Source organism: Neomonachus schauinslandi, chromosome 4 (assembly GCF_002201575.2).
Source record: "Neomonachus schauinslandi chromosome 4, ASM220157v2, whole genome shotgun sequence".
Taxonomy (NCBI): Eukaryota; Metazoa; Chordata; class Mammalia; order Carnivora; family Phocidae; genus Neomonachus; species Neomonachus schauinslandi.
Window position 1 is genome coordinate 156,963,745 of NC_058406.1, and position 27,203 is coordinate 156,990,947.

Below are 27,203 nucleotides of genomic sequence, written 5' to 3' on the forward strand. Positions count from 1 at the left end.
CTATGTTGAAATGTATTTTCCAATAGATTAATGTGTTAACATTTTTGTTTCAAGATCTATTACTATGTAACCAAATTTAGAATTTAAGTTAAAAGTCAGAGATCAGCTATCTAGTATCCTGGAACCATCCATATAATAACTTTCTCATAAATCCAGATCCAGAAACAGCCAAATAGTTTATCAATTAAACATATCAGGAGCAACAGAACTCCAAAGCAACACTAGTAAACAATCTGTCTCTTAAGAGTGAGGGCAGACATAAATTAGTAAGGCATTTAATTCTTCTAAAGATTTGAGACTACTACGTAGAGGTATTTTGTTTTTAACCTACTGAGCCATTTTCTTTATCTCAGTAGCTACCATATGACTGTGAAGCACAGTAAATAGGGGTAGAGACTGATAGGCCTCTTGCTTCTGTATGGATCATGGCTGCACCAATATTCAGTAAATGCTTAGGACAGTTAAATGGGCATTGCTGAAAATAATCTGTAGCATTCTCTTCAAAATAAAATTATTTGGAGAATTTTCTTCTGGGCTTTTGCTGTATGAAGTGGGACCTGACCTCATTTGTGAAGCCTAGAAAAATACACCATGGAGTCAACAGAGCACAGAAGTTGCTTCTGGATCAAGGGAAGTGGTTATCAGGCATGGAAATCATTGGAAAAGGAGAAAATACTGACTAAATATTTCAAATACTGGTTCAATAGTGAAAGATAGGCAAGATGAGTGTGCGAGTGGGAAGCGATGAGGGGCAGAAGGGAGAACTGGAAGACTGGAAATGTTTGAAATTCGTTAGACTAGAGTCTGCACATACACAATTCCAGCCTGTAGTTTCATACAGTGATGCTTGCTGGCATTTTGTAAGGATGGTAAACAGCCATTGCTTTTCTGTGTATGGATGGAACATGAAATGAAGAAGGCAAATTGAATGTCTTCAGAAATATTCAACCTTGGACTGTTTATGCACCTCATTTTGTATTTACCTATTAGTCTTTTTTTTGGCACACAAAAAAATCTATCAAAATATATTTGTGGCTTTAATTTTTAAGTAGCTATAAAATGAATTATAAAAGGTAGAATATTTTATGGATGTGAGTTTAGATTGGGAGCATTTAGTGAACATATAATATGCTTTCCTTGCATTTTGTTAGTGTTTATTCATTTAATTCACTCAACAAATATTTATTGAATGACTACTGTGTGTCACTAGTGACCTAGGTTGTGCCATAGGAGATCATAATCAGTCTACTAATAAATTTGATCCTAATAAGAATATAAGAATATATAAATTTATATATTCTTTATTGTATTCTTATATAAATAATTCTTTATTATATTCTTATATAAATAATAAGAATATATAAATTTTCAGTGATTTTCAACATAAATTTTCTTGGGAACATATTACTGATACAGTGATTTAATAGCCAACTAAAGAAAAAAAAATCCCTTCAGTACAGCTTTCATCCTCTGTTCTGGGGAAATCGCTATGTCTGCTACGTATTATGTATAATACCTTACGTACTTCTATACCCCTCATCAAGATGCAGTGCAAACAAATATTTTAAGTACTTGCAGTTTGAAAACTGAAATAAAATGAGAGAGACTGGGAATATTCAGTTCATAGCCTAGACAAGAAGAAAGAAAATATCTATATTCATGGAAAAGATGTTATTGATATGTTCCCTAAACCTAAATACATTTTGGGAAGACAGAAAATTTCTTAGGAGATTTAGATCGTGCAAATATTAAGAATGAAGAAAGATAGGACATGATCCATTTAGACCTACCCTTCAGATTTTAATAAAAGGTTTGAGGAGAAAAAGTAGTGTTCTTTTTTTTTTTTTTTTAAGATTTTTTTTGTTTGTTTTTATTTGCGAGAGAGAGAATGAGAGACAGAGAGCATGAGAGGGAGGAGGGTCAGAGGGAGAAGCAGATTCCCTGCTGAGCAGGGAGCCTGACGTGGGACTCGATCCCGGGACTCCAGGATCATGACCTGAGCCGAAGGCAGTCGCTCAACCAACTGAGCCACCCAGGCGCCCCGAAAAAGTAGTGTTCTTTATGCTTAATGTGGAAACAGATATTACCTTCAAGTGGTACCATGTCAGGACATGGCTAGCTTTGCAATGCCATCCATTATTACAGTGATTGATTACATAACACATTTTCTGTGTCTTTTACCTTTTTCTGGGTGAATGTGGGAAAACAGATATGGCCTAAAATCTGAATATGGTTATAAAATGCTATTTCATTTCTGGGTAGTCTTATTCCACTAAATTCCTTTTTATGTTTGCCTTTTAAGCAATAATTTCAGGTAAAATGCATTTAAATATCTGGAAATAAAACAACTTGTCAAGTGAAATGCTCTATTATCTAGTAACAGATGGATTGTCCTTGTTGGGTAAAGCTTATTCTGTATCGATCTTGATTTTGTTTTAGGTTGTATATATAATAGCTACAGAAAAAAAAAAACACATATAATAGCTACAGAAAAAAAAAGGGCACTTTGTTTTTTAGAGGGAGAAAGTGTGCTTGTATGCACGTGTGAGCAGGAGGAGGGGGAAGGGGCAGAGGGAAAGGGAGAAAATTAGAAGCAGGCTCCATGCCCAGTGCAGGGCCTAACATGGGGCTCAGTCTCACAACCCTGAGATCACCACCTGAGCTGAAATCAAGAGTCGCTCACTTAATTGACTGAGCCACCCAGGCACCCCAAAAGGGCCTTTTTATACAGCACTCTTTTTGGTGTATATAATTTAAATTTTTGCTGCCTTTTGTTAGGTTAGACATAATTATGTAGCCTACCATCTGATTTCTAGTTAAATCACTAGGTTTCTTGCATCACAGGTAAATACTATTATTGCAAAACAACTGCATACTAGTAAAATTATGGTAATACCACTACTCCTCTCTTACCATGTGGCTGCCTTCGCATATAAGTTAAAGGAACTGACTTTCAAATGTTCCCTTCAGCTATTTTGCTTTGGCCCTAGTACTCTGCCAATTCTACCTTTTTACTTTACTCTTCACGTTAAACTAAGAGAATACATCTCTGCAACAAATATATTCGTAGTCTCATAGGAAAGACATCTGAGAAAATCAAGCTCAAAAGGAGAAGAAAAAAGAGCTAAGTGTAAAACAGTGTTGGGCTCATTGCCTTATTTCTTTTTTGGCCCTGATGATCAGGGCCAGCACTTCCTTGCTGTAAAAAAGATGACTCTAAGTTACTCTGTGCTGATGGAATTTATTATGAAGAAAGTCATGGCTTTAACTTACAACTGCAGACTTCATGGCCATATAATTCATGTGCTGTGTTCCTATGGGTCAGTCGTAAAAAAATTCAAAAGGTACTGTGTTGTTTGGGATTGTACCCAAAATATGAAGTTTAATGTGGGGATTCTCTCCAAACTTCCAAAAACTATTAAAGAAGGAACTATAAGCTTGTCCCATGAGCTCAACTTCAGTAATCTCTTGAAGATTTACTCTCTGACTAAACCTCAGTCTTGATATTAAAACATTTCTTTATTACTGATAATACACAAAAAGTCTATATAATTTATGTGGGATTTACGTGAACGAACAAGCTCCCTTAGTTCTGTAATATACACTTAAGATGTTTGGTTTGGAACTATTTCATTTTGCACAATTTTGTTACCTAAATTTCTATGATGAACTACCAAGAACTAACACCCTTTGAAAGACTTACTTGGGTGAGCTGATATAAGGTTAAAAATCAGTCTTATTTGTAGGCTATATAACCCATGGTAATCTGAAAGAGAAATTAAAACATGAAGGGACGCCTTGGTGGCTCAGTCAGTTAAGTGTCTGTCTGCCCTTCTGCTCAGGTCATGATCCCAGGGTCCAAGGATGCAGACTCATGTCAGGTTCCCTGCTCAGCGGGGAGCCTGCTTCTCCCTCTCCCTCAGTCCCTCTCCCCCGACTCATGCTCTCTCTCTCAAATAAATAAATAAAATCTTTTAAAAAAAGAGAGATTAAAACATGAAAAGGAAATTTTCTGAAAACTCATAATATGCTCCCTCTTAGGGTCCTGCCTAGTTTGTGATCTGTACTGTACAAAAAAAGAAAAGCTATAGTTGATTTATAGGAGAGCCTAAAATGAACAAAGAGCTGAAAAGTTAGTTTTAGGACTTAAAAGAAAAGTCCCAGAAACTGAAATATTGTAACTTGAAATAAAAAAATAACAAAGTCAATAACAATAATAACTTCCATTTATTGAACACTTGGCATATGCCATTTTTCACAGTACTATAGGTATTATACCCATTTTACAGATGAGAAAACTGAGGCTTGGGGGATTAATTTATCCAAGGTCATACAACTAGTAAGTGATGAAGGCAGAAATTGAATCATGGAAATCTGACTCTAGAGCCAGCTATTTAACAAGACAGTCACCATAAAGCATATGATACTCAAACAGATTGAGTAGTTATTTGAATCATAGAAAAGGTGAACTTGATTATTCAAGTTTTTAAAGCTAACATTATTTAAGGAAATTAAGGGTAATGGAAGAGGAACAAGTTAAATAATATCACATGGAAACAAACATGGAAATCCAGACCATGGGACATAGCCCAGGATCACTGACTTGTTTCTGCAACAAGCCAAATGGCATGGAAAAAACAAACAAAAAATGATGGGGCCTTTGCTAAGATCTTGCTGCTCCAAGTGTGGCCCACTTTGATTGCAGCAACATTGCCACCACCTGGGAGATTATTAGACATGCAGTATTTCAGGTCTTGCCCCAGACCCTAGTGAGTCTTAAAATCCCTAAGTGATTCTTTTGCTCAGAGAGTTTAAGAAGCACTGGTCTAGATGACTAGAGACTTAACCAATTGTAGTATGTAGACCTTGTTTAGATCATGATTCAACAAGCCAATAGGGAAAAGACATTTTTACCTATTGGGAAGGTTGGGTATGGATTAGGTCTTGGATTCTACAAAGGAATGCATGCTATTTCATTAGGTGTGATAATGGCACCTAATAGTTAATGATGGATGTCCAATATTTTTATGTTTTAAATTTAGACATGTAAACTGATGCATGTAGGGGTGAAATAATGTATCTGGAATTTGTTTTAAAATGTTTTGGCAAAGAAAATAGCACTAAGTGATACAAATATGGCAAAATCTTTAAAATTGTTGAATCTGTCATACTACTCTTCTGTCTACTTTTTTTTTGTCATTTTGGATTTTATTTTCATTAGTAGTAAATAAATCCGACTTCAGCCTGTATTGAAAACTAGACAGTATAAGAGGCAAAATATACCCTCAAATCTTCACACAAAAGATATATCTCAAAGTTTTTCCATGTAGATTTGTATAAGGAACATCTTTTAATTGTTAAAAAATTCTGACATTCTAACATTGTCTATTAACTTCAAATGTGTGAAGACTTACCATCATATCTGATGTTCTTTCTCTTGTACTTTTCATTATTGTATTTTTTTATTGAAATATAATTAACATACAGTGTTAAATTAGTTTTGGGTGTACAGTATAATGATTCTGCAATTCTGTACATTTCTCAGTGCTCATCAAGATGAATATACTCTTAATCCTGTTTATCTATTTCACCCATCCTCCCACCCTTCTCCCCTCTGGCAACCACCAGTTTGCTCTCTACTTAAGAGTTTGGGTTTTTTGTCTCTTTTTTTCTGTTCATTTGTTTTGTTTCTTAAATTCCACAGATGAGTTAAATCATATGGTATTTGTCTTTCTCTGACTTATTTCACTTAGCATTATACCCTCTAGGTCCATCCATGTTGTTGCAAATGGCGAGATCTAATTATGTTTTATGGCTGAGGAATATTCCATTTTATTTATATATATATAAATATAAATATACATATAGTGTTTTATATATTCTGTTTTGTATATATAAAGTGATATATATATAAAGTGGTATATATATATATATATATATATACACACCACTGTGTGTGTTTATACATATATATACCACATCTTCTTTATCCATTCATCTATGGATGGACACTTGGGTTACTTCCATATCTGGGCTATTGTAAGTAATGCTACAATAAATATAGAGGTGCATATATCTTTTTGAATTAGTGTTTTCACTTCCTTTGCGTGGAGACCCAGTAGTGGAATTACTAGATCATATGGCAATTCTATTTTTAATTTTTTTTTTAAGATTTTATTTATTTATTCATGAGAGACACAGAGAGAGAGAGAGAAGCAGAGGGAGAAGCAGGCTTCCCACTAAGCAGGGAGCCCGATGCGGGACTCGATCCCAGGACCCTGAGACCATGACCTGAGCCGAAGGCAGACGCCCAACCATCTGAGCCACCCAGACGCCCCTCTATTTTTAATTTTTAAGAACCTCCATACTGTTTTCCACAATGGCTGCACCAATTTACATTTCCACCAACAGTGCATGTGAGGGTTCCTTTTTCTCCACCTCCTCACCAACACTTGTTATTTTTTGTGTTTTTGCTTTTAGCCATTCTGACAGGTGTGAAGTGATATCTCATTACAGTTCAGGGAAATGATGATGAGTGATGTTGAACATCTTTTCATGTGTCTATTGCCATCTGTATGTTTTCTTTGGAAAAATGTCTATTCATGTCTTCTGCCCATTTTTTAAATCACATTGGTTTTTTGGTGTTGAGTTGTATAGGTTCTTTATATATTTTGGATATTAACTCCTTATTGGAGATATCATTTGCGAATCTCTCATTCAGTAGGTTGCCTTTCTTCTGTCTACTTTTGGATGTTAGAATTTTTCATAATTTTTTAAAGATTTTATTTATTTGAGAGAGAGTGCATGTGAATGGGGGGAAGGGGCAGAGGGAAAGGGAGAGAGAGAATCTCAAGCACACAGAGTCTGATCCCACGACCCTGAGATCATGACCCCAGCCGAAACCAAGGGTCAGATGCTCAACCAACTGAGCCACCCAGATGCCCCAAATTTTTCATAATTTTAAAAAAATACCAAAAGAAGTAGACTTATGCTCTAGAAATTTTAGAAATAACTACAAGAAGTTTCTTATAGTAAGAAGGATTAATCATTTAACGGGATGCCAGAGAAGCTTTCTCCTCTCCAAAGTATTTTTTTTTTAAGATTTTATTTATTTGACAGAGAGAGATAGTGAGAACAGGAACACGAGCAGGGGGAGTAGGAGAGGGAGAAGCAGGCTTCCCGCTGAGCAGGGAGCCCAATGTGGGTCTCGATCCCAGGACCCTGGGATCATGACCCAAGCCGAGGTCAGGTGCTTAATGACTGAGCCACCCAGGTGCCCCTCTCCAAAGTATTTTAAAAATAGGACAAATTCATTGGTTTAGGGGCATTTTCAGGTAGTCCTGGCAAAAGCCAGATCTGTCAAGCTCCTTTTCTCAAAAATGTCCTATGGTAAATGTTACACTTTGTGAGTACTTTGGACCATCGATCTTAGATTTAATGCCTTAGTTGTGTTTAAAAAAGAAAAAGCATTTGATGATGCTTCTGTTCTAGTCCTGTATTTGCTCTCGTCATGGCACTCTTCTCTGGCAGTTCACTTCAATGGTTGACTGATAAAATGTTAAGCTACCTACTCATCCAAACCAAGCATTAAATAGAGTCCTGTCATGATCTCATTCTGTTGAGAGTCTATGCTTAAGTGCAGACTAAGGCCTTTTGATGTTATGTGATCAATAGGAAACCCTTTAAGCTGGTATGTATTTGTCATATAGAAAAGCATTCCTTTCAACATCATATAAACCCTTTATGTACTTACCAACTGGACAGCATATCATTTTTTTTGTTTCTGGAAAAGGGAGCAAAAGAGAATTGCCCAAGCTATTAAAAAGAAAACCCAAGCACTTTTGCAGCTTATTAAGTGGCAGTATTTGTGGTAATATGTTTCATGTTTTCTGGCTTCTTCCTACAGAAACCTGAGAATGGTTCTCAAGGACTATATAGTAAACTTAGCCGGCATCCCCAGATGTAGACATTATACTGTTTATAGATGAACCACCGACACCTGACTGGTTTAGTAGGTGCCTCGTGCTTATAGAGTGAGTCAGTGGACGAGCAAGAATTTACTTTCAGAAACCTTCCCATCTTAACCACAAGTAGTTCTTCCTATATGGTACTATATTTGTTGGTTTAGATTGTATGGAATAATCTACAGCATCTAAGATTTTCCTTTAGACAAATATGTATTAGGAGGAATAAATGAATAATAGGACAGGGGAAGGAATTTTGGTTCTGACTCTGAATCAGAGAATTACTGACACTCAGGTGCTGGTCATTACACTTCTCTAATTTAGGGTATGCTCCTGAGAGGCTCCCTCTTGATAAGAAGCTGCATTGTTAGATGTGTGTGATTTTCAATTTTGTAGATATTCAAGTTGTTTTCTCTCCCTCTTCTTCCTAGTAGTTGCCCAGTTACCTAGTCTCTCCCTCTCTTCCCTCCACAGCAGCGGTCTCTGCATAAAATTGTCTGTATTGCTTATTAGCCCTCAGTCAGTACAAACAAAACCTGGTAGTTAAATCGTGATCATCTGCCATTCCATAAACATGTTCTACACACTCTTTTATCCCTCAGCTTGTTTGCTCTGCTACAGCACAGTATTATAATCCTTGGCTAGAGAATTGTAATTAGAATAATTTGTTGTCTCCCAACCGTGTTGCTGCTCTTAAAATTGTTTATTCTAAAATACAAGAATATTTCAAAATATCGAAAATGCCTTTATGACTGTAGATGGATTTAAGAGGAAACATGGTGCAACGTTTCATAGTCCAAAGAATTAATAAGTATAGCAAAAAATGTTATTTCCTTTCATATTTTAAAAGAATATTGCTATAGCAAAAGAAAGAGCTTTAATGTATGTGTGTACACACGTGTGTATATCCCAAAGGATTCTATCATAGAAACAAGACGGTAAGAGAACACTGTTTAAGGATAATTTTCCCCCCAAAAAAGTATAAAATCAAGACAGACAAAAATAACACATTAAATATTGTATTTAACTCATTAATGAAAGAACCAGTAAGATGTTACAACCAGTTCAAAGGAGAATCCAAACATATATTAATAGATGAGGATTATTGAAATAAATGTGCAGATGGAGGCACATTCTTCTACTGATGGTGAAAAAAGCCAATTCAGTCTATTGGACAGAATTCCCTTAGACAAGAATGCCTTTGTTTATAGACAGGAATTATTTTGGATTGCTATCAGTTTTTACAATTTATAGAGTTATAAAGTAGCTTCCATAGAGTCAAATCAGATAATCCAGTAGAGTTTACTCTATATACTGCATGGTTTTCCACTAAAGCACAGTGTTTTTTTGTATTGTTTTGTTTTGTTTTGTTTCCCTTATAGTACTCTATCCCTAAAGGCACCATACCATCAGTGACTCCCTACTATCAACAGAAAGAAGTCCAAATTCATTAGGTAGACACTCACATTTTAGCTTCAGCCTCTTTCAGTGTTTTCTGTTATGCAGTCCAGCACCCTTAAGCCCTACATTATTCAGCCTTTATTCCCCAATTCTACTAATCTTTCAAGTCCCTTTTCTTGTGTATTGACCATCTGCTGTAATCGACAGTAGTTCTCAAACTTGACAGGACATCAGAATTACCTGGAGAGCTGATTAAAACACAGATTTCTGGGTTCCACCCATCCTTTCATCCAGCAGAGCTAAGGTTGAGCCTGAGAATTTGCATTTCTTAAAAGCCTGGGTGGCTCGATCAATAGTTAAGCTTCTGACTAGATTTCTGCTCAGGTCAGGATCTCAAGGTCCTGGGATGGAGCCCCACCTCAGGTTCTGCACTCAGTGGGGAGGCTGCTTGTCCTTCTCTCTCCCTTTCCCTCTGCCCTTCTCCCTGCTCTCTCTCTCAAATAAATAAAATAAAATCTTAAAAAAAAAAAAATCCCAGATGATGCTGATGCTACTGATCTAAAGACTCTTTGAGAACTACCTGCTCAGAGGAACTGTGTAAAAAACTATAGATCAGATTAATGAGACATAGACCCAGCCCATTAGGAGGAATTCACAATCTAATGGAAGTGTCAAAAGCCTGGCTCCCCAAAATATCACTAAAACCACCTTTTAGTAAGACAAAGCTGAGTTAGTACTGAGAAAAGGAGAATACCACCTCAACAGAGCCTTAGTAGGGCTTAGAAGGTGGTTTGTCAGGGGAAGGCAGGCAGAAATAGTTGGTATATTTGAGATTTTCAAGTTTAAGGCATGTCTTTCAATGGTTAGGATTGAGTAATGATCATGATATATATGATAATTTATGATATGATGTTTTAGTATTGATAGAATAAGATGAGTATTTGAGGCAAGGGGTTCAAAGAGTTCTGATGTGTGAATTTGTTGGCTTTTTCTGTTAATCTTGATGTGTCATTCGGGATGTTTCTGGAATACACCAGATGACAGTAGTGTAGTAAGGTCATATTAATGTAGACAGTCAGGTGTACTAATAGTTTCAGAGACAGAGAAACAAATAAAACAGAAATATAAACAAATAATTAATGTGGTAAGATAAGTATAATTTAGTCACAGAGCCCTTTGGGAGAAAATACACAGAATCTTACAACCTCCCTGCAATCTGCCACTGCCAGGAATTCTAAGATCTTTTGAGTGTCCTACTTTGGTTTATCTTTGGTAAATCAAAGAAAAAGCATTATGTTTACAGAGGCAATGTTTCTCCTTGTTTCTTTTCTTTCTCTCTTTATACTATTAACATCCCCAGGCCACACATGCATATTTACACAAATGTATTTTACAAACACTCAATATCAAGTTTTGGATGAGTGCAAAGAATTCATATTTATTAAGGATCAACTATATGATGCATGCAATGCAAGTGTGTGTGTACATATATTTCAATTAGCTGTATATTAAATTTTTGTAGTAATTATCTTTATCCCCTTGCTCATGCAGATGATTCTTATTGGGACCTTAAGGCTATATAGACCCCTGGATATGGCTCTTTTCTATATAATTTAGAACTCATGGTCTCTTCTTTTTGGGAGAGATAAGTAGTGAGTGTGATGATTTTCAAGCACAATAGTCCTCTATTTAAGAATAGTAGAAATGAGCATATATTTTTCAAAGCTTGAGTAACAAGTGATTTTTGCTAAGTAACTTAAGCTCTAACCTTGGGTGGCATGAAACTGACATCTGTTACCTTGCAAATCAGTTTTTAGAAATACCCTAAAGTGAGTATAATAAAGTTACATCTGAGAAAAACAAATTAAATCTTTTGAAATTAAAATTCTGGCACATGATTTAAAGTTAAAGCTCAAATTCCTGAAGAAGTCCTTAAAACTCTTTGTACCAAATACATCCTGTGTTTGATCATAATACTTGAAAGAATATCCAACATGCTTTTCAACAGGTTCCAAAATCAAACAAGAAAACATGTATCTTATAAAGTACATTTACCTAGATTTATTCATCACAAGCTAATATGCATGTTTTTTTTAAAGATTTTATTTATTTATCTGACAGAGAGAGAGAGAGAGAGCTCAAGCAGGGGGAGCAGCAGGCAGAGGGAGAGGGAGAAGGAGGCTCCCTGTTGAGCAGGGAGCCCGATGCGGGGCTCGATCCCAGGACCCCGGGATCATGACCTGAGCTGAAGGCAGCTGCTTAACCGACTGAGCCACTAATATGCTTGTTTTATAAAATCATTTATGAATCCTTTATAAAATTCATTTCAGTATTCTTTGACTAAAGTTTTGAGAAAACATCTGCAAGGTAGTGCAACTTTAGAAGTTATCAAAAGCTTGCCATCATGCTAATGGCATTCACAACATACAAATCTGCCAGCTAAAGAAGCATCGTCCCATTAGCAATAAACCATTTGGCATGCAGCTATGGTCTCCCTCTGCTATGTGGGCTTTTATCACACCTTTCTTTCGGTCCCATATCTTCTCTGTACTGAGATGAAGAGGCACCAGGAGTAGTAGATGCGTGATAATCTCCAGGCACAAGTTACTAAAGTGCAAATGCAAAAGAATATTACACATTATTGTAGCTAGACACAGGATGTAATAAGGCTTTCTGGAGCACCTGGGTGGCTCAGTCGGTTAAGCATCTGACTCTTGGGTTTCAGCTCAGGTCATGATCTCATGGGTCATATGGGGCTCCCCACTCAGTGGGGGGTCTGCTTGAAGAGTCTCTCCCTCTGCCCCTCCCCCGTGTGCTCATGCACGGAGGGTTACCAATGGGATGCTCTTATGGGCCAGGCCTGGAAGTAGCACATATGACTTTTGCATATCTCTCCCCCTCTAAAATAAATAAATCTGAAAGAAAGAAAGAAAGAAAGAGAGGAAGGCGTTCTGAAGACAGACTATAAAAGTTGCTAGAGGCATGATGCTGTTATGGGGTTACTTAATCTTTCCCAACATCCACTAGATCTGGGCTTCTCAGCCTGGGCACTAGTGACATTTGAAGCCGGATGGTTCTCTGTTGTGGCAGCTGTCTTGAGCATTGTAAGAGCTTAAACAGCATCCTTGGCCTTAACCTACTAGATGCCAGGAGCACACCCTCAGTTTGATAACCAAAAATATCCCCAGACATTGCTAAATACTCCCTGCAGGTAGAGTTGGCAGCTTTAATAAGTGAAAAGAGAGGATGCCCAGGTAAAATTGAATTTCTGATAAACAGCAAGTAACTTTTTCATTAAGTATGTCCTGTGCAACAGTTGGTACAGACTTGTACTAAAAAACTTATTCGTCATTTTTCTGAAATTCAAATTTAACTGAGAGTCCTATATTTTAATCTAGAAAGTTTGGGGGGAGGCAAAATTGCCCATGACTGAAAACCCCTGTGCTGGAGTATCACTAAGTTAAAAGCAAACACTCAAGAGACTCTTGACTGACAGTGCTGCTTTCCTTAACCTCTCAGACCCCATAACCTTGTTTGCAAAGAGGGGGTTCATTAACTTCCCTTACAGAGTGGACATGAGGTATAAAGAAAATAATGTATGAAAAAACTCTTAGTACAGTCCCTGGCATAGTAAACAATTGATATATGTTCATTACTGACAATCCCTCACAAGATGGTGTCATAGTATTTACTGATGTCTGGACTGAATTTTCACTAACAGTAAAGACTGTATTACAGAAACAACAGGAACCCTGCAAGTGATTCTCAATCCTGACTGCACATTGAATTCACCTGGGGAGTGTCCTTCCCTGATGTCTGTAACCTACCTGTGAGAAATTTGGATTTCATTGATCTAGAGTGTGGCCTGGCATTGGGATTTTCAAAAGCTCCACAGGAGTCCTAAAATGTGGAGCCAAGGCTGAGAACCACTCTTTGAGAGAAAAGTATTAGAAATTGGTAGTCCTTAACCAGGAAGAGAGGAAATAAGCTAAACTTAATTATATCTGATTTTGGGTTGTAGAAAATTGGGTTAGGATCAGATTTAGAGAAAAGACAGACATGATTTCAGTCATTCAACAAATATATCTGTGTGCCTACTATGTGCCAGGCCATGTTCTAAGCAGTAAAGGGAGTCCCTGTCCTTGTTCAATGATAGTAGGGAGGGACAGATAATAAACAAATAAGACATTTTAATCTAATTTCAAAGACTAGGACTAAGGCCTTCATGAGAGACGGTGGCATTCCAAAAAAAAAAAAACAAAACAAAGTCATGAATAATCTTAATGGGAAAGCAAAATGGGGAGGAAGCAGCATGACTTAACAAGATGTTCTCTGAGTTTAGCTCTTAGATGAGATGAAAGCACGAAGGACATATTACCAAGGACAAGTGAAAGGATGGCATAAAACTGTAAAAATAGTATCAGAAAGGCCAAAACAGAGTGAGGTTTTAGAAAAGTGAGGTTTAGAAACAGTAAAGCAAGAAGGGCCATTCTGTTGAAAAGGAAAGTCCTAGACTAAAAGAGAACAAGAAGGAAATGTGAGGCTCTCTTTTTGAGGAAGATGTGCTCTAACAGAAAGGCAGAACAAGCGTAATGCCTATTTTGCTTTATTTTTCGCAAGAAGAATGAACTACCAGAATACAAAACAAAAACAGTGAAATGGACATGTTTAGGCTAAGGTAGGTGAGAATACGGTGAAAGGCCACCCACATCCACTTTACATGAATTGTAACCTCTTGGTCCAGAAAAACTGAGTTAGGATATTTTCCTGTGATATTTTGGTAGTAATGATAAGTGTATTTTTTGACAATTACATTCTCTTTCATAACAAACAGCAAAATACATATATAATGGTTTAAATACCATAGAAGTTTATTTCACGTTCAAGTCCAAAATGTTCTTGAGTGGTGTGTGTGGCTCCCCTCTAAGGATGGATTCAGGGACCCAGGTTCTTTCTAGCTGTGGCTTTGCCATCTTTAATAAATTCAGGTCTCCATGCTCATCTGTTTCCAGGCTATGAAAAGGAAAAGACCACGGAGGGTTACCAATGGGATGCTCTTATGGGCCAGGCCTGGAAGTAGCACATATGACTTTTGCAAGCCTTCCACTGGCTAGAACTTTGTCACTTGGCCATCCCTGATCAAAAAGAAAGCTGGGAAATGTAGTGTGCCCAGGAAGAACAGTAATCGGGTTTGGTGACAGCTAACCAGTCTCTACGCAGATAATAGGAGATCTGCCAGAAAAATGTAGCTAGAAAAATAATTCAAATTTCAAAACATGGGGTTAAATGGAGTTGAAGGATATAGAAACAACATAGGTTTGAAACCACTTGGGAGGGGAAAAAAGAGGGGGTCTGTACCTCATCTTCTTCTGCATATTAGAAGAAATGCACAACATTTTTGATAAATGAGAACTGACTGATCGTATCATTTAGTGGGTTCATACTTCTTCAGATAACTGAGTCCAGGGAATGGTAATCACTGTCAACCATGAAGGTGGTCTCTTGTGGTGTGCCTTGGGCCTCGCCTTCCCCGTGTCTCATTAAACATTTCTGTGAACAGCTTGAACGGAGACAAATCTGTGGCTGACTCAGTGAAAGAGATATTGAATGGTAACTGTGGATCCAAGAATCAAGAGTAGTTTCAAAAGGATCTCAGTAATCTAGAACCTAGGTCAACAGAATTTTTCTGAACATAGCAAGGGAATAAATATTTTAGGCTTTTGGGCCCTAAGGTTTCTGTCACAACTAGTCACTGCTGCTGCTGTAGCCCCCAAAGCAGCCACAGACAATACAGAAGTGAACCGGTGCACCTATGTTCCAATAAAACCACATTTACAAACACAGGCTGAGGTTGGGGGGGGAGGAGTTCTGATCCACAAGGTTTCTCAGGCATCCAGGTTGTTGCAGATGGCGTCCCCATCTAGTAGCTGTACGGTCTGGAGCAGGTAGTATCCTTTGTGGCTGAAACAGAGGCAGAGGCATCTGGAGTGGGAAACATTGTCTGGATCTTAAACAGAGGCCATTATTTACACACGTGAGTGTAAAACACATATATCACTTCTGCTCAGTATTTGCCAAAACTAGTCTTATGTATGGCCTTATTTCAGAAAGTAGTGTGTGATTCCCATGAACTAAATATGCAGAAGCACCCGGAAGAGCTACAAAGGAGCAAATCTCCAACATGGCTCATAATTGGAAAATGTAGGCTCCTGAGCTCCACCTTATAGCCCGGGAATCAGGATCTTTGGGATAGAGTTGGGAAATATTCATCTTGAAAAAGCTTTCACAGCCGATTCTCATTATCAACAGGAAGCTGCTGCTGTGAACAAGGAGTGTTTATTTAAAGTAGAGGAAAAGCAACAATTAGATCTGTGGATTTAAGATTACCCTGGCTGCAAGTGTTGGATTCAAGAGGGGAGAAACTAGAAGCTGGGATTTCATGTCACAGAACATACAGGGTTTAATGAGCAAACATAAATACATGTGCTTATATACCACGCAATGTGTTAGCAGGACCAGCTCAATCTGAGAGCCTAACACCATTGTTACAAAATTTCTCTTTATATTTTAGGAATCTCCTCCTACTCCTTCCTTGACTCTCAGAAAACCAGTAAGATAGGCTCAAAGAGGCCTTGTCAACTCATTCAATAAATGTTTTGTATGCCACTGCTGCTGATGCTGTTGGTTGAATAGAGCTAGCTCAGCACCCAGAGGAGTCCCTGGATAGGGACAGGGGAGTGGGATGCATGGGTGTGGCCTGCTTCTCTCTTGAGAGGTGGCTGGATGTGGTCAAACTTTCCCTCCTCCCTGTTAGGACAACACAGAATATGGTTATATTGCTATCTCTGCTGCTTTCTGAGAAAATTGAGATTTAAGAGATCTGCAATGGGAGAAAATAACCAGTGCATGATTCTTTTGAAAATTAAACCTATCCAGTTAGTGCTGATCATTTAAAGATTGACCATCCAAGTTTGGGTTTCTCTTCCTATATGCTGCCTGAATTTTGGCTGAGTCACCTAGCATTGTTAGCTTCTGTCCCAAATGCTATTTGCGATGGGGACGTGGGGAGTCAGGGAATCTCTGTACACTTTGGGAAGAGGAGTAGGTTCTCTTCCTTTCAAATATTATGCTCAGTACTTATCAGTTGTTCATGTACCATGGCTTGAAATAAGTGGAATATTGATAAGAACTTGTCATTGCTGCTGAGCACTTTCTTTAAGAGAGATGGATGAACTTGTAGTCAGGTTCTCTTTTTAATGGCATGCTTTGTTTTTTTCTTGCATTGATAGAGCCCAGGGTTCAGGTCCCCCCCACCAACAGGAAAAAAAAAAAAAAAAAAAAACCTAATTAGCAGCTCTAAGTTGAAGCTAGAAATTGGCATCTTGGAGTAAAAGTAATAACTAACAACAGGGTTAGGTTTCTCCCAAATTATTTTGCTCTTTCTTTTCATCTTTGCCTTTATGTTTTTTAAATACATTAAAAAAATACAAAGAGAGGAAAATTATTTCTAATACATTCTAACCTAAAATCACTCTAAAACCATAACTAAATATAACTTTAAAATATTTAATATTAATACTAAAATTAATATATTAAAATAAAGCATTTAATATACCACACATCCAAACATTTCACTTATCAGCTTTTTTAGGTTAAGAACGTGAAACATCAGAATTCTATTCAATAAACACAAATAAGAAGTTGCAACAACATATAAAGACCAATTATAGAACTAAGAGAAAAGTGGAACAAGGCTGGAGAGGAAGAATCCAAAAAGATAGAGACTAAGAGTAGACTACTTCATGGCTATGCATGTAGTCCCATCTGTAGAAATAAATACTGTACTGCAACCCCACACAGAGTACAGACAGAAAAAGAAATCTGCAGTGGAAAGGGATTGCAAATATTTGCCTTCATACCATAACACTTCTCTATGGAGAATTTGATTGACTATTGATCCTAAAGACTTTTAAAGCCTTGTTAAGTTTTCACAACTTTGGATATAAATGGTAATATCTCTTGGCACTTGTTCAATGAGCTAAGTGAAACTGATCCAGAGTCCGAAGCTGCCGCATTCCAGGTATGGAGTATTTTGAGCTGTAATTACATAATTCTAATCTTTTTTTTAAAAAAGATTTTATTTATTTATTTGACAGAGAGAGAGACAGCGAGAGAGGGAACACAAGCAGGGGGAGTGGGAGAGGGAGAAGCAGGCTTCCTGCCGAGCAGGGAGCCCGATGCGGGGCTTGATCTCAGGACCCTGGGATCACGACCTGAGCCGAAGGCAGACGCTCAACGACTAAGCCACCCAGGTGCCCCTACATAATTCTAATCTTTGGTAGGATATAAAAAAGGTCCTCAAATAGCTATAAGGCAAGTTGATGTGAGTTATCGTGACTTAAGTTTCACTTACAATTCTCAATGATGCTATTCCTAGTTCCTTGCTTGATTTGATTATCTACATGTTTGTTGTTTCTGACAAGTGTAGTAGTTAACACTTTTTAGACAGTTTTCAAATTGAGCAAAAGTTACTTGGTTTTTCATAGGGTTTGTAATGATTATATCCAGGATTGGCATCTACTAGAGGGGAATTTGTTTTTAATCAATATTAAGTTCTTTCTCATTCTGTCAGATTGAATCTTTACTATATACTGTTCAATGTTTTGATCACGGTTGTATCCAAACAATGACCTATACTCTTCCTCTTTGTGGTAATTTTGACACAGGTGACAGTCTCATAAGATAAGTTTGAATGCCAGTGTAACCCTTTTAATGGAGAAAGAAGCAGTAAGACTTTGAATACAGAAAGCGTTAACATCAAGGGTAACCAGTTTGGTTATCTATCAAGTTAGGCTTTAGGTTTACTAACAGATGCAGATATACTAAGTGAAAAATAGATTCATTCCTTTGTTTCTTAACATCTAAAACCTCTTGGCTTAGTGGCAGTCCACTTTATCCATTCTATCAGTGATTCTGCTTATCCAATCAGAAATTTGAGTGCTGACATTTCTATCCCATAAAATAGTTGCCAGTTAGATATTACATGATTTCCATGAATTGACAAACTTGTCCTTGAGAAATGAAGGCAAGTTAAAGACTTTCCCAAGCAAATAAAATCTGAGGGAGTTCATCACCACTATATCTGCCCTAAAAAAATGCTAAAAGGAGTTCTTCAAGCTGAAATGAAAGGATGTTAATTGGTAACATAGAAAAATATGAAATATAAAACACAGTGGTAAAGATAAGTATAAAGTGAAATTCAGAATACTCTAAGACTGTAACATGGTGGTGTGTTAATCACTTATCCCCAGTAAAAAGGTTAAAGGACAAAAGTATTACAAATAAGTATGGCTATAATAATTTGTTAATGGATACACAATACAGAGGTAAATTGAAAAATCAAAAACAAATGGAGGAGGGGTAAAAGTGTAGAGTCTTTTTTTTTTTAAAGATTTTATTTATTTGACAGAGAGAGAGCGCACAGAAGCAGGGGGAGCAGCAGAGGGAGAGGGCAAAGCAGGCTCCCCACTAAATAGGGAGCCCCGACATGGGGCTTGATCCCAGGACCTTGAGATCATGACCTGAGCCGAAGGCAGACACTTAACCAACTGAGCCATCAGGTGCCCCAAGAGTCTTTACATGCTATTGAAGTTAAGTTATCAGCTTAAAATAATCTGTATGTTTTATGTGAGACTCATGGTAACCACAAAGCAAAAACCTATAGTAGATACTCATAAGATAAAAAGAAGGAAATAAAAGCATACCACTATGGAAATCCATCAATTTACAAAGGAAGACCACAAAAGAGGACAAAAGGAGCAAAGGAACTAAATAACAGTCAGAAAACAATAATATAGCATCAGTAAACCCTTACTGAAAGTCTTTACCTGTTAATATAAATGTAAATGTATTAAATTCTCTAATCAAAAGGCATAGAGTGGCTGAATGGATTAAAAAAAAAAAAAACAAGATCCAACTATATGCTTCCCACAGAGACTCACATCAGTTTCAGGGACCACACAGACTAAAAGTGAAGAGATGGAAAAGGATATTCTGTGCAAATGGAAAGCAAAAGAGAGCAAGAGTAGCTATACTTAAAGTAGACAAAATAGAATTTAAGTCAAAAACCATAATGAGAGACAAAGAAGGTTGTTATAAAATGACAAAGGTGTCAATTCATTAAGAAAATATAATAATCATTAAAAATAGATACACCCATATTGGAGCATCTAAATATATATTTAAAAACACTAACAGATGTGAAGGGAGAAATAGGTAAAATACAGTAATAATAAGGGATTTTAATATCCCACATTCAACAATGGATGGATCAGCCAAGCAGAAAATCAATTAGGAAACAATGGTTTTAAACTACACTTTAGACCAAATGGACCTAACAGACATATACACAGCATTCCATCCAATAGCAGCAGAATACACATTCTTCTCAAGTGCACATTGAACATTCTGCAGAACAGAGCATATGTTAGGTCACAAACAAGTCTCAGCAAATTTAAAAGGGTTGAAATCATACAAAATATCTTTCCCAACCACAATGGTATGAAACTAGAAATCATTAACAGTAAGAAAACTGGAAAAAATTCATAGTTCATAAATATTTGTAAATTGAACAACACACTTTTGAACAACCAATGAGCCAAAGGAGAAATAAAAAAGTATCATGAAACAAATGAAAATGAAAACACAACATACCCAAACTATTAGAAACAGCAAAATCAGTACTAAGAGGGAATTTTGTAGAAAAATTTAAGAAAAAGATCTCAAACAACCTAACTTTACACCTCAAGGAACTAGAAAAAGAACTTTGAACAAACTTAGTTCAAAAGTTAGAAAGAAGGAACTAACAAAAGATAAGAGCAGAAAAATGAAATAGAGACCAGAAAAACAATAGAAAAGATCAATGAAACTCAATGTTGTTTTTTTTAAAAAGACAAACAAAAGTGACAAACCTTTAGCTGGACTAAGAAAAAAAAAGAGTGAACAGCTATAAATAAATTTAGAACTAAAAGAGGAGACATTACAGTTGATAAAACACAAATATAAAAGTTCATGAGAGACCAGTATGCCTAGAATTGGGTTACCTGGGAGAAATGGCTAAATTCTTAGAAATATACAACCTACTCAAATTGAATGATCAAGAAACAGAAAATCTGAACAGACCAAACGTGGGTAAGGAGACTAAATCAGTAATCAAAAACATCTGAAAAAAGAGAAGCCCAGGACCAGATGGTTTCAGTGGAGAATTCTGCCAAACATTTAAAGAAGAATCAGCACCAGTTCTTCTTAAACTTTTCCAAAAATTGGAAGAGGAGGGAACACTCCCACACTCATTTTAGGAGGCCAGCATTACGCGAATACCAAAGCCAGATAAGGAGTCCACAAGAAAACTACAGAACAATATCTCTGATGAAGATAGATGCAAACATTTTTAACAAAATACTAGCAAACCAAATTCGACAGCATATTAGAAAGATCATATACCATGATCAAGTGGGATTTAGCCCTGAGATACAAGAATGGTTCAATATATGCAAATCAATAAATGTTATATATATGCCACATTATATAGAATGAAAAATAAAAATCATACAATCATCTCAATAGATGCAGAAAAACAATTGACAAAATTCAGTATCCCACCATGGCAAAAGCTCTCAATAAATTGGGTATGGAAGGAATGTACCTCAACATAATAAAGGCCATATATATGACAAGCCCATCAACATCACACTCAATGGTGAAAGTTTGAAAGTTTTTCCTCTAAGATCAGGAAGAAAACAAGGGTGCCCACTCTCACCACTCATACTCGACATAGTACTAGAAGTTCTAGCCAGACCAATTAGGCAAGACAAAGAAATAAAAGGCAACCAAATATGAAAGGAAGAAATAACAATTGTCTCTATTTGCAGAACATGATCTTATATAGAGAAAATCCTAAAGACTCCATGAAAATACTGTTAGAACTAATAAATGAATTTCATTTGCAGGATACAAATCAACATAGAAAATCAGTTGCATTCATATAGACTAACCATGAACTATCCAAAAAAGAAATAAAGCAAACCATTTATAATAGCGTCAAAAACAGCAAAATACTTTGCAATAAATTTAACCAAGGAGGTGAAAGGTCTCTACTCTGAAAACTGTAAGATGTTTAGGAAAGAAATTAAACAAATAAATGGAAAGGTATTCTGTGCTCATGTATTAGAACACTATTGCTAAAATATCCTTACTACCTAAAGTGTTCTACATATTTAGTGCAATCCCTATCAAAAGTCCAGTGCCATTTTTTACAGAAATAAAACAATCCTAAAATTAATATGGAATTGCAAAAGACCCCAAATAGCCAATCCTGAGAAAGAAGGAGAAAATTGGACACATCATACTTCCTGATTTTAAATTATATTACAGGGGTGCCTGGGTGACTCAGTTGGTTACATGACTGCCTTCAGCTCAGGTCACCCGGGGTCCTGGGATTGAGCCCCGCATTGGGCTCTCTGCTCGGCGGGAAGCCTGCTTCTCCCTCCCCCACTCCCGCTCCTTGTGTTCCCTCTCTCGCTGTCTCTCTCTCTGTCAAATAAATAAATAAATAAAAATTAAAAAAAAAATAAATTGTATTACAAAGCTGTAGTAATCAGAAGAGTATAGTGCTGCCATAAAAACAGACACATACACCAGAGGGACAGAATCAAGAGCCCAGAAATAAACCATCCATATAATGTCAACTAATATTTGACAAGGGAGTCAAGAATACTCACTGGGAAAAGGACAGTCTCTTTAATAGTCTTGGGGAAACTGGATATTCACATACAAAATAATGAAATTGGATTTCTAACTTACATCATACACAAAAATTAACACGAAATGGATTAAAGATGCAAATGTGAAACCTGAAACTATAAAACTCCCAGAAGAAAACACATGGACAAAAGCTCCTTGACATTGGTCTTAGCAATGATTTTTGGATATGATACCAAAAGGGCAAGCAACAAAAGCAAAAATAAACCAGTAGGACTATATCAAACTAAAAAGCTTCTGTACAGCTAAGGAAACCATCAATAAAATGAAAACCCAACCTAAAGAATGGGAGAAAACCTTTGCAAACCATTTACCTGATAAGGGGTTAATATCCAAAATATATAAGGAACTGAAAATTCAATAGCAAAAACACAAACAATCCAATGAAAAAAATGGGTGGAAGACCTCAACAGACACTCTTCTAAAGAAGACATACAAATGGCCAACAGGTACATGAAAAAATGTTCAATATCACTAATCATCAGAAAAATGCAAATCAAAAGCACAATGAGAAATCAGCTCACACCCGTTAAAATAACTATCCATCAGAACAAGAAGAGATAGCAAGTGTTGGTAAGGATGTGGACAAAAGGGAGCCCCCTGCACTATCGGTAGGAATATAAATTAGTATAGCTACTATGGAAAACAGTATGGAGGGTCCTCAAGAAAATAAATCTAGAACTACCATATGATCTAGCAGTTTCACTTCTGGGTATATATCTGAAGGAAATGAAATCACTATCTTGAAGAGATATTTACACTTCCATGTTCACTGCAACATTATGCACAATAGCCAAGACATGGAAACAACCTGAATATCCATCAGTGGATGAATGGATAAAGAAGAATGTGATACACACACACACACACACACATACACACACACACGGGAATACTACTCAGCCATTAAAAAAGAAGGAAATCCTGTCATTTGCAACAACATGGATGAACATTGAGGGCACTATGCTAAGTGAAACAAAAGTCAAAGAAAGGCAAATACTGTATGATCTCACTCACATGTGGAATCTAAAAAAGGTGAACTTATAGAAACAGAGATTAGAATAGTGGTTGCCAGGGGATGGTGGTTGGAATTAATGGTGAGATGGTACAAACTTCTGATTTTATGATAAGTTCTGAGGCTCCAGTGTCTAGCATGGTGACTGTTTACTACAGTCACCATTATTTGCTTGAATATTACTAAGAGAGTAAATCTGAAATGTTCTCACCACACAAAAAAAGTAATGTGTGCATTGATGGAGATGTTAACTAACCTTATTGTGGTAATCATTTTGCATTGTATCAAATCATCACATTATATACCTTAAGCTTACACTATTATACATATAGGGAAATGAAAACATGTGTCCATTAAAAATTTATACACAGATGTTCATAGCAACATTCTTCATAATAGCCAAAAATGAGAACAATCCAAATGCCCAGCATGGATAATGATGGATAAATAAAATGTGATATATCCATACAGTGTCATATTATTTTCAATAGAAAGGAATAAAATACTAATAAATGCTATACCATGAATAAGCCTCAGAAACATTATGCTAAGTGAAAGAAGTCAGATACCAAACACCAGATATTATAGAATTCCATATGTATGAAATATCTATAAAAGGCAAATCCATAAAGACACATGGTAGATTAGTGGTCACCAACTCCTGGGGGTGGGCATGGGGAGTGACTGCAAATAGGTAAGAGGTTTCCTTTGGGGGTGATAGAAATGTTGAAAAATTAGATTTTTGGTGACAGTTTAATAACTGTAAATATACAATATCCATTGAATTGTATACCTTTAACAGGTGCATTATATGGTTTGTAAATCATATGTCAATAAATGTATTTTATTTTTTTAAGGCTTTTATTTATTTCTTTGAGAGTGAGAGAGGGCACAAGCAGGGGGGTGGGGAGAGGGAGAAGCAGGCTCCCCACCGAGCAGGGAGCCCAATGCAGGGCTCCATCCTGGGGTCCTGGGATCATGACCCTAGCCAAAGGCAGAGGCTCAACTGACTTAGCCACCCAGGGGCCCCAATAAACATATTTTAAAATGAGGCAAAGGTTGCTGGAGGAGGCAGGCATGGTATAAGGAAACTTTTTTTTTTTTTTAAGGATGGAAAGGATTTATGTGAATGATATAGGTAGGAAAAGGGGAAGGATCTGGAGTAAAGACAGAGAAAATAATACAAGAGAGAAGTTAATAACATTGACAAGTCAAAGACAATATAAGCCAGACTGAGATCAAGAGTTAATTTGGAGGGGTGCCTGGGTGGCTCAGTTGGTTAAGCGTCTGCCTTCAGCTAGGGTCAGTGTCATGATCTCAGGGTTCTGGGATAGAGCCCCAGCTCAGCAGGAGCGGGGAATCTGCTTGTTCCTCTGCCCCTCCCCTTCCCCCCGACCCTGTCCCCCTCAGATTCCCCCCCACTCCCGTTTGTGAGCTCACACGCTCTCTCTCTCTCTCATAAATAAATTTTTTAAAAAGTTAATTTGGAGAGGGAATGGCATGGACAGAAGTTACTTCTGAGGCAAAGTAAAGGAGATGAGCTTTTGTAGACTGAAGAGAAAAAGGGAAGAAAAGTGAGAGTGTTCATATTTGATGGCCTGACTTTTCATGCAGAAGGCAAAGTAACATATTGGAGTGATGAATTTAGTAACTTCAGGAGAATAGTGATGGTTCAGACAACAAATGTGAAGAATAAAAAAGAAAGCTGATTGATTATATGAATAGAAGGATTTTGGAGACATTAAGGGCTTACTTGAGTTTAAATCAAAATTTGTAAATCACTTAATCATCAAGGTTATACATTGTTCTCCAGCAGCTCTAGCTTTCTATGAAACAGAAGGAGAAAAAAAACTGATGGGCTAACTGCCTATAAACCTGTATTTGAACTGATAGAGTACAGTTTCCTGCTAAGGTTGGATGTAAAAGTGCAGATTTAATCAAGCGTATAAAACTCAGACACTATTTTGGATATGATTATCACAAACAGATAAATTTCAAGATGTAAATTTAAAACATTTTAGAAAAAAAATTTCAATTTAATCAGGACTAGACAAGTCATTCCAACTTGATTTTTAAGCTTACTGAGCCTCTGAGATTTTAGAAGTGGTGCTAAGGGTAGTAATGCTTCCTTATCAAAAAGAAATCTCAGGAAAACGAGGAGCCACCTACCATTCTACCAGATGGGTCCGGTAGGAGGTCCAGAATATCTGAACACATGGATGATTGCTGGTTATGTAGATTCCTGGGTCCTTTCTCACAAACACTGAGTTACACTCTGGGGGTACAGCCCAAACATTCTGTATTTTTAACCAGGTATAAAGGTGACGGTATTGTTAAAATGGTGAAGTTTTTCTAGTACGAATTTAAGCTGAAAGGTGATGGTGGGAAAAAGATCAGTTAGAAAAAGGGAAGTGGGGTAATCTTTATGGTTTGGCAAAAAGCTTAAGTTTCTGAAGGATTTTCTGGACTCCATTATTTGGTTTGACTAAATCTTCAACTCTTAAGTAATTCAAACCTTTTCTTCACATACATTAATAAACTGGTAATTCCAAGAAAGACGGTTTATTTATTTAACGCGTGCGGAAAACTAAAAGTGATATAAACAGATGTGAAAGGAAGAGAATAACCAGATCTTAGTAAATGTCTGTCAAAAGTCATTGATTCTTCTCTGCCTAAAGAATAAGGTTGCACACTAAAGCCCTTAATTACCTTGCTTTATAGGACCAAATTCATGGAATTGTCACTCTTAACAGTTCATAATGCCACAACGAACTTAAAATGTGACTATTAATGCTTTATTCTTCGAGTATGGTCTCATAATGCTTCGTAAGAAGCATTTTATCTAAGTTGGTTCTAACTACTAAGTTTTGCTTTAAAATAACCTTCCCTCCTTCCTCCCTACCCCCACACAGCCCCCCAAAATTACAAGCTGCAAAAGTTTGAAGTAAATTGTGCCCCTCCCCGACACACACACACACGCACACACACACAAACTTTTTTAACACTGCCCTCCTAGGCCCCCAAACTCTACCTAACTCCAGCAGAGAGTCCCCTGGGCCACTTTTATCCCTGGCTCAGCCCTAGGGCCCCAAAGCTCAGCCTCCCCCGCTTTCCCCAGCAGTCCTGAAAGTCCGGTCGGGTCCGGACGGGGCGGGGCGGGGCGGGGCGGGGCAGGCCTGCTCCATTGGAGCCGGACTGGGGGGGGGTGGAGGAGCAGATAGGACGGTTCCGGCTTGCTTAAAAACCGCCAGCTTTTCGTCCCTGCATCTGTTCCAGGGAGAAAGCACCTACTTCACAAGCTAAGTTTTGCCTGACTTGGCGTCTGGAAGCAACAAGAATAACTTTTCAAAAACTTTTGCAAGCTTCTGCTCCCCCCGATGCATAGTTTCCTGATGGTCCGCCCTCGGGCCAAGCTAGGGAAGCCCCCTCCCCTCCCCGCCTCCTGTGAGGCGCGCGGAGCCACCGCCCCCGGGTCGGGTCGCAGGGGTGGGCGGGCGCGCACCCAAAGGCTGCCGCCGCCGTGGAAGCCGTCGGCCTCCCGGGCCCCTGCCCCGCGGCAGCATGGACTACCTGACCACATTCACCGGGAAGAGCGGGCGCCTTCTGCGGGGCACTGCCAACCGCCTGTGGGGCTTCGGGGGTGGCGGCGAAGCCCGGCAGGTGCGCTTCGAGGATTACCTGAGGGAGCCCGCCCAGGGGGACCCCGGGTGCGGGTCCCCGCCCCACCGGCCCCCGACGCCGTCCAGCCCGGAGGGACCTGGTGAGCCCAGCCTTCCTTCGCCTCCCGCGCGGCCGACCCGGGCGGAGGGCTGGGGCGGGGGGTGGGGGGAGGTGCGGCGGCGGTCAGGGCTCGGGGTGGGAGTGCGCGGCCCTGGCTGGCGCCGGACGTGAACTGGGTGGGCGGGGGTCGCGAGGCCGGACGTTGGCAGGTGTGCCTGAGCGGGAGGCAGGGAGGCGGTGAGGAGGGAAGGACTCGCTCTGCTCTGGGGACGGAAGACTTTCTG

The 27,203-nt window shown here is 38.1% G+C and overlaps 1 protein-coding gene across 3 annotated transcripts in view; it reads left to right on the forward strand.

Moving 5' to 3' along the window:
• Positions 1 to 27,203, forward strand: part of OXR1 (oxidation resistance 1) — a 355,094-nt gene that overhangs the window by 249,175 nt on the left and 78,716 nt on the right. Inside the window, exon 1 of one of the 3 annotated variants that reach the window (XM_021688748.2) lies at positions 26,683 to 26,959. The exons of the other annotated variants lie outside the window; for them this stretch is intronic. Within the exon in view, the coding sequence (XP_021544423.1) occupies positions 26,761 to 26,959 (199 nt within the window). The 5' untranslated portion in view covers positions 26,683 to 26,760. Of the gene's footprint in view, positions 1 to 26,682; positions 26,960 to 27,203 lie in introns of those variants that run through there. 3 annotated transcript variants of the gene reach the window in all.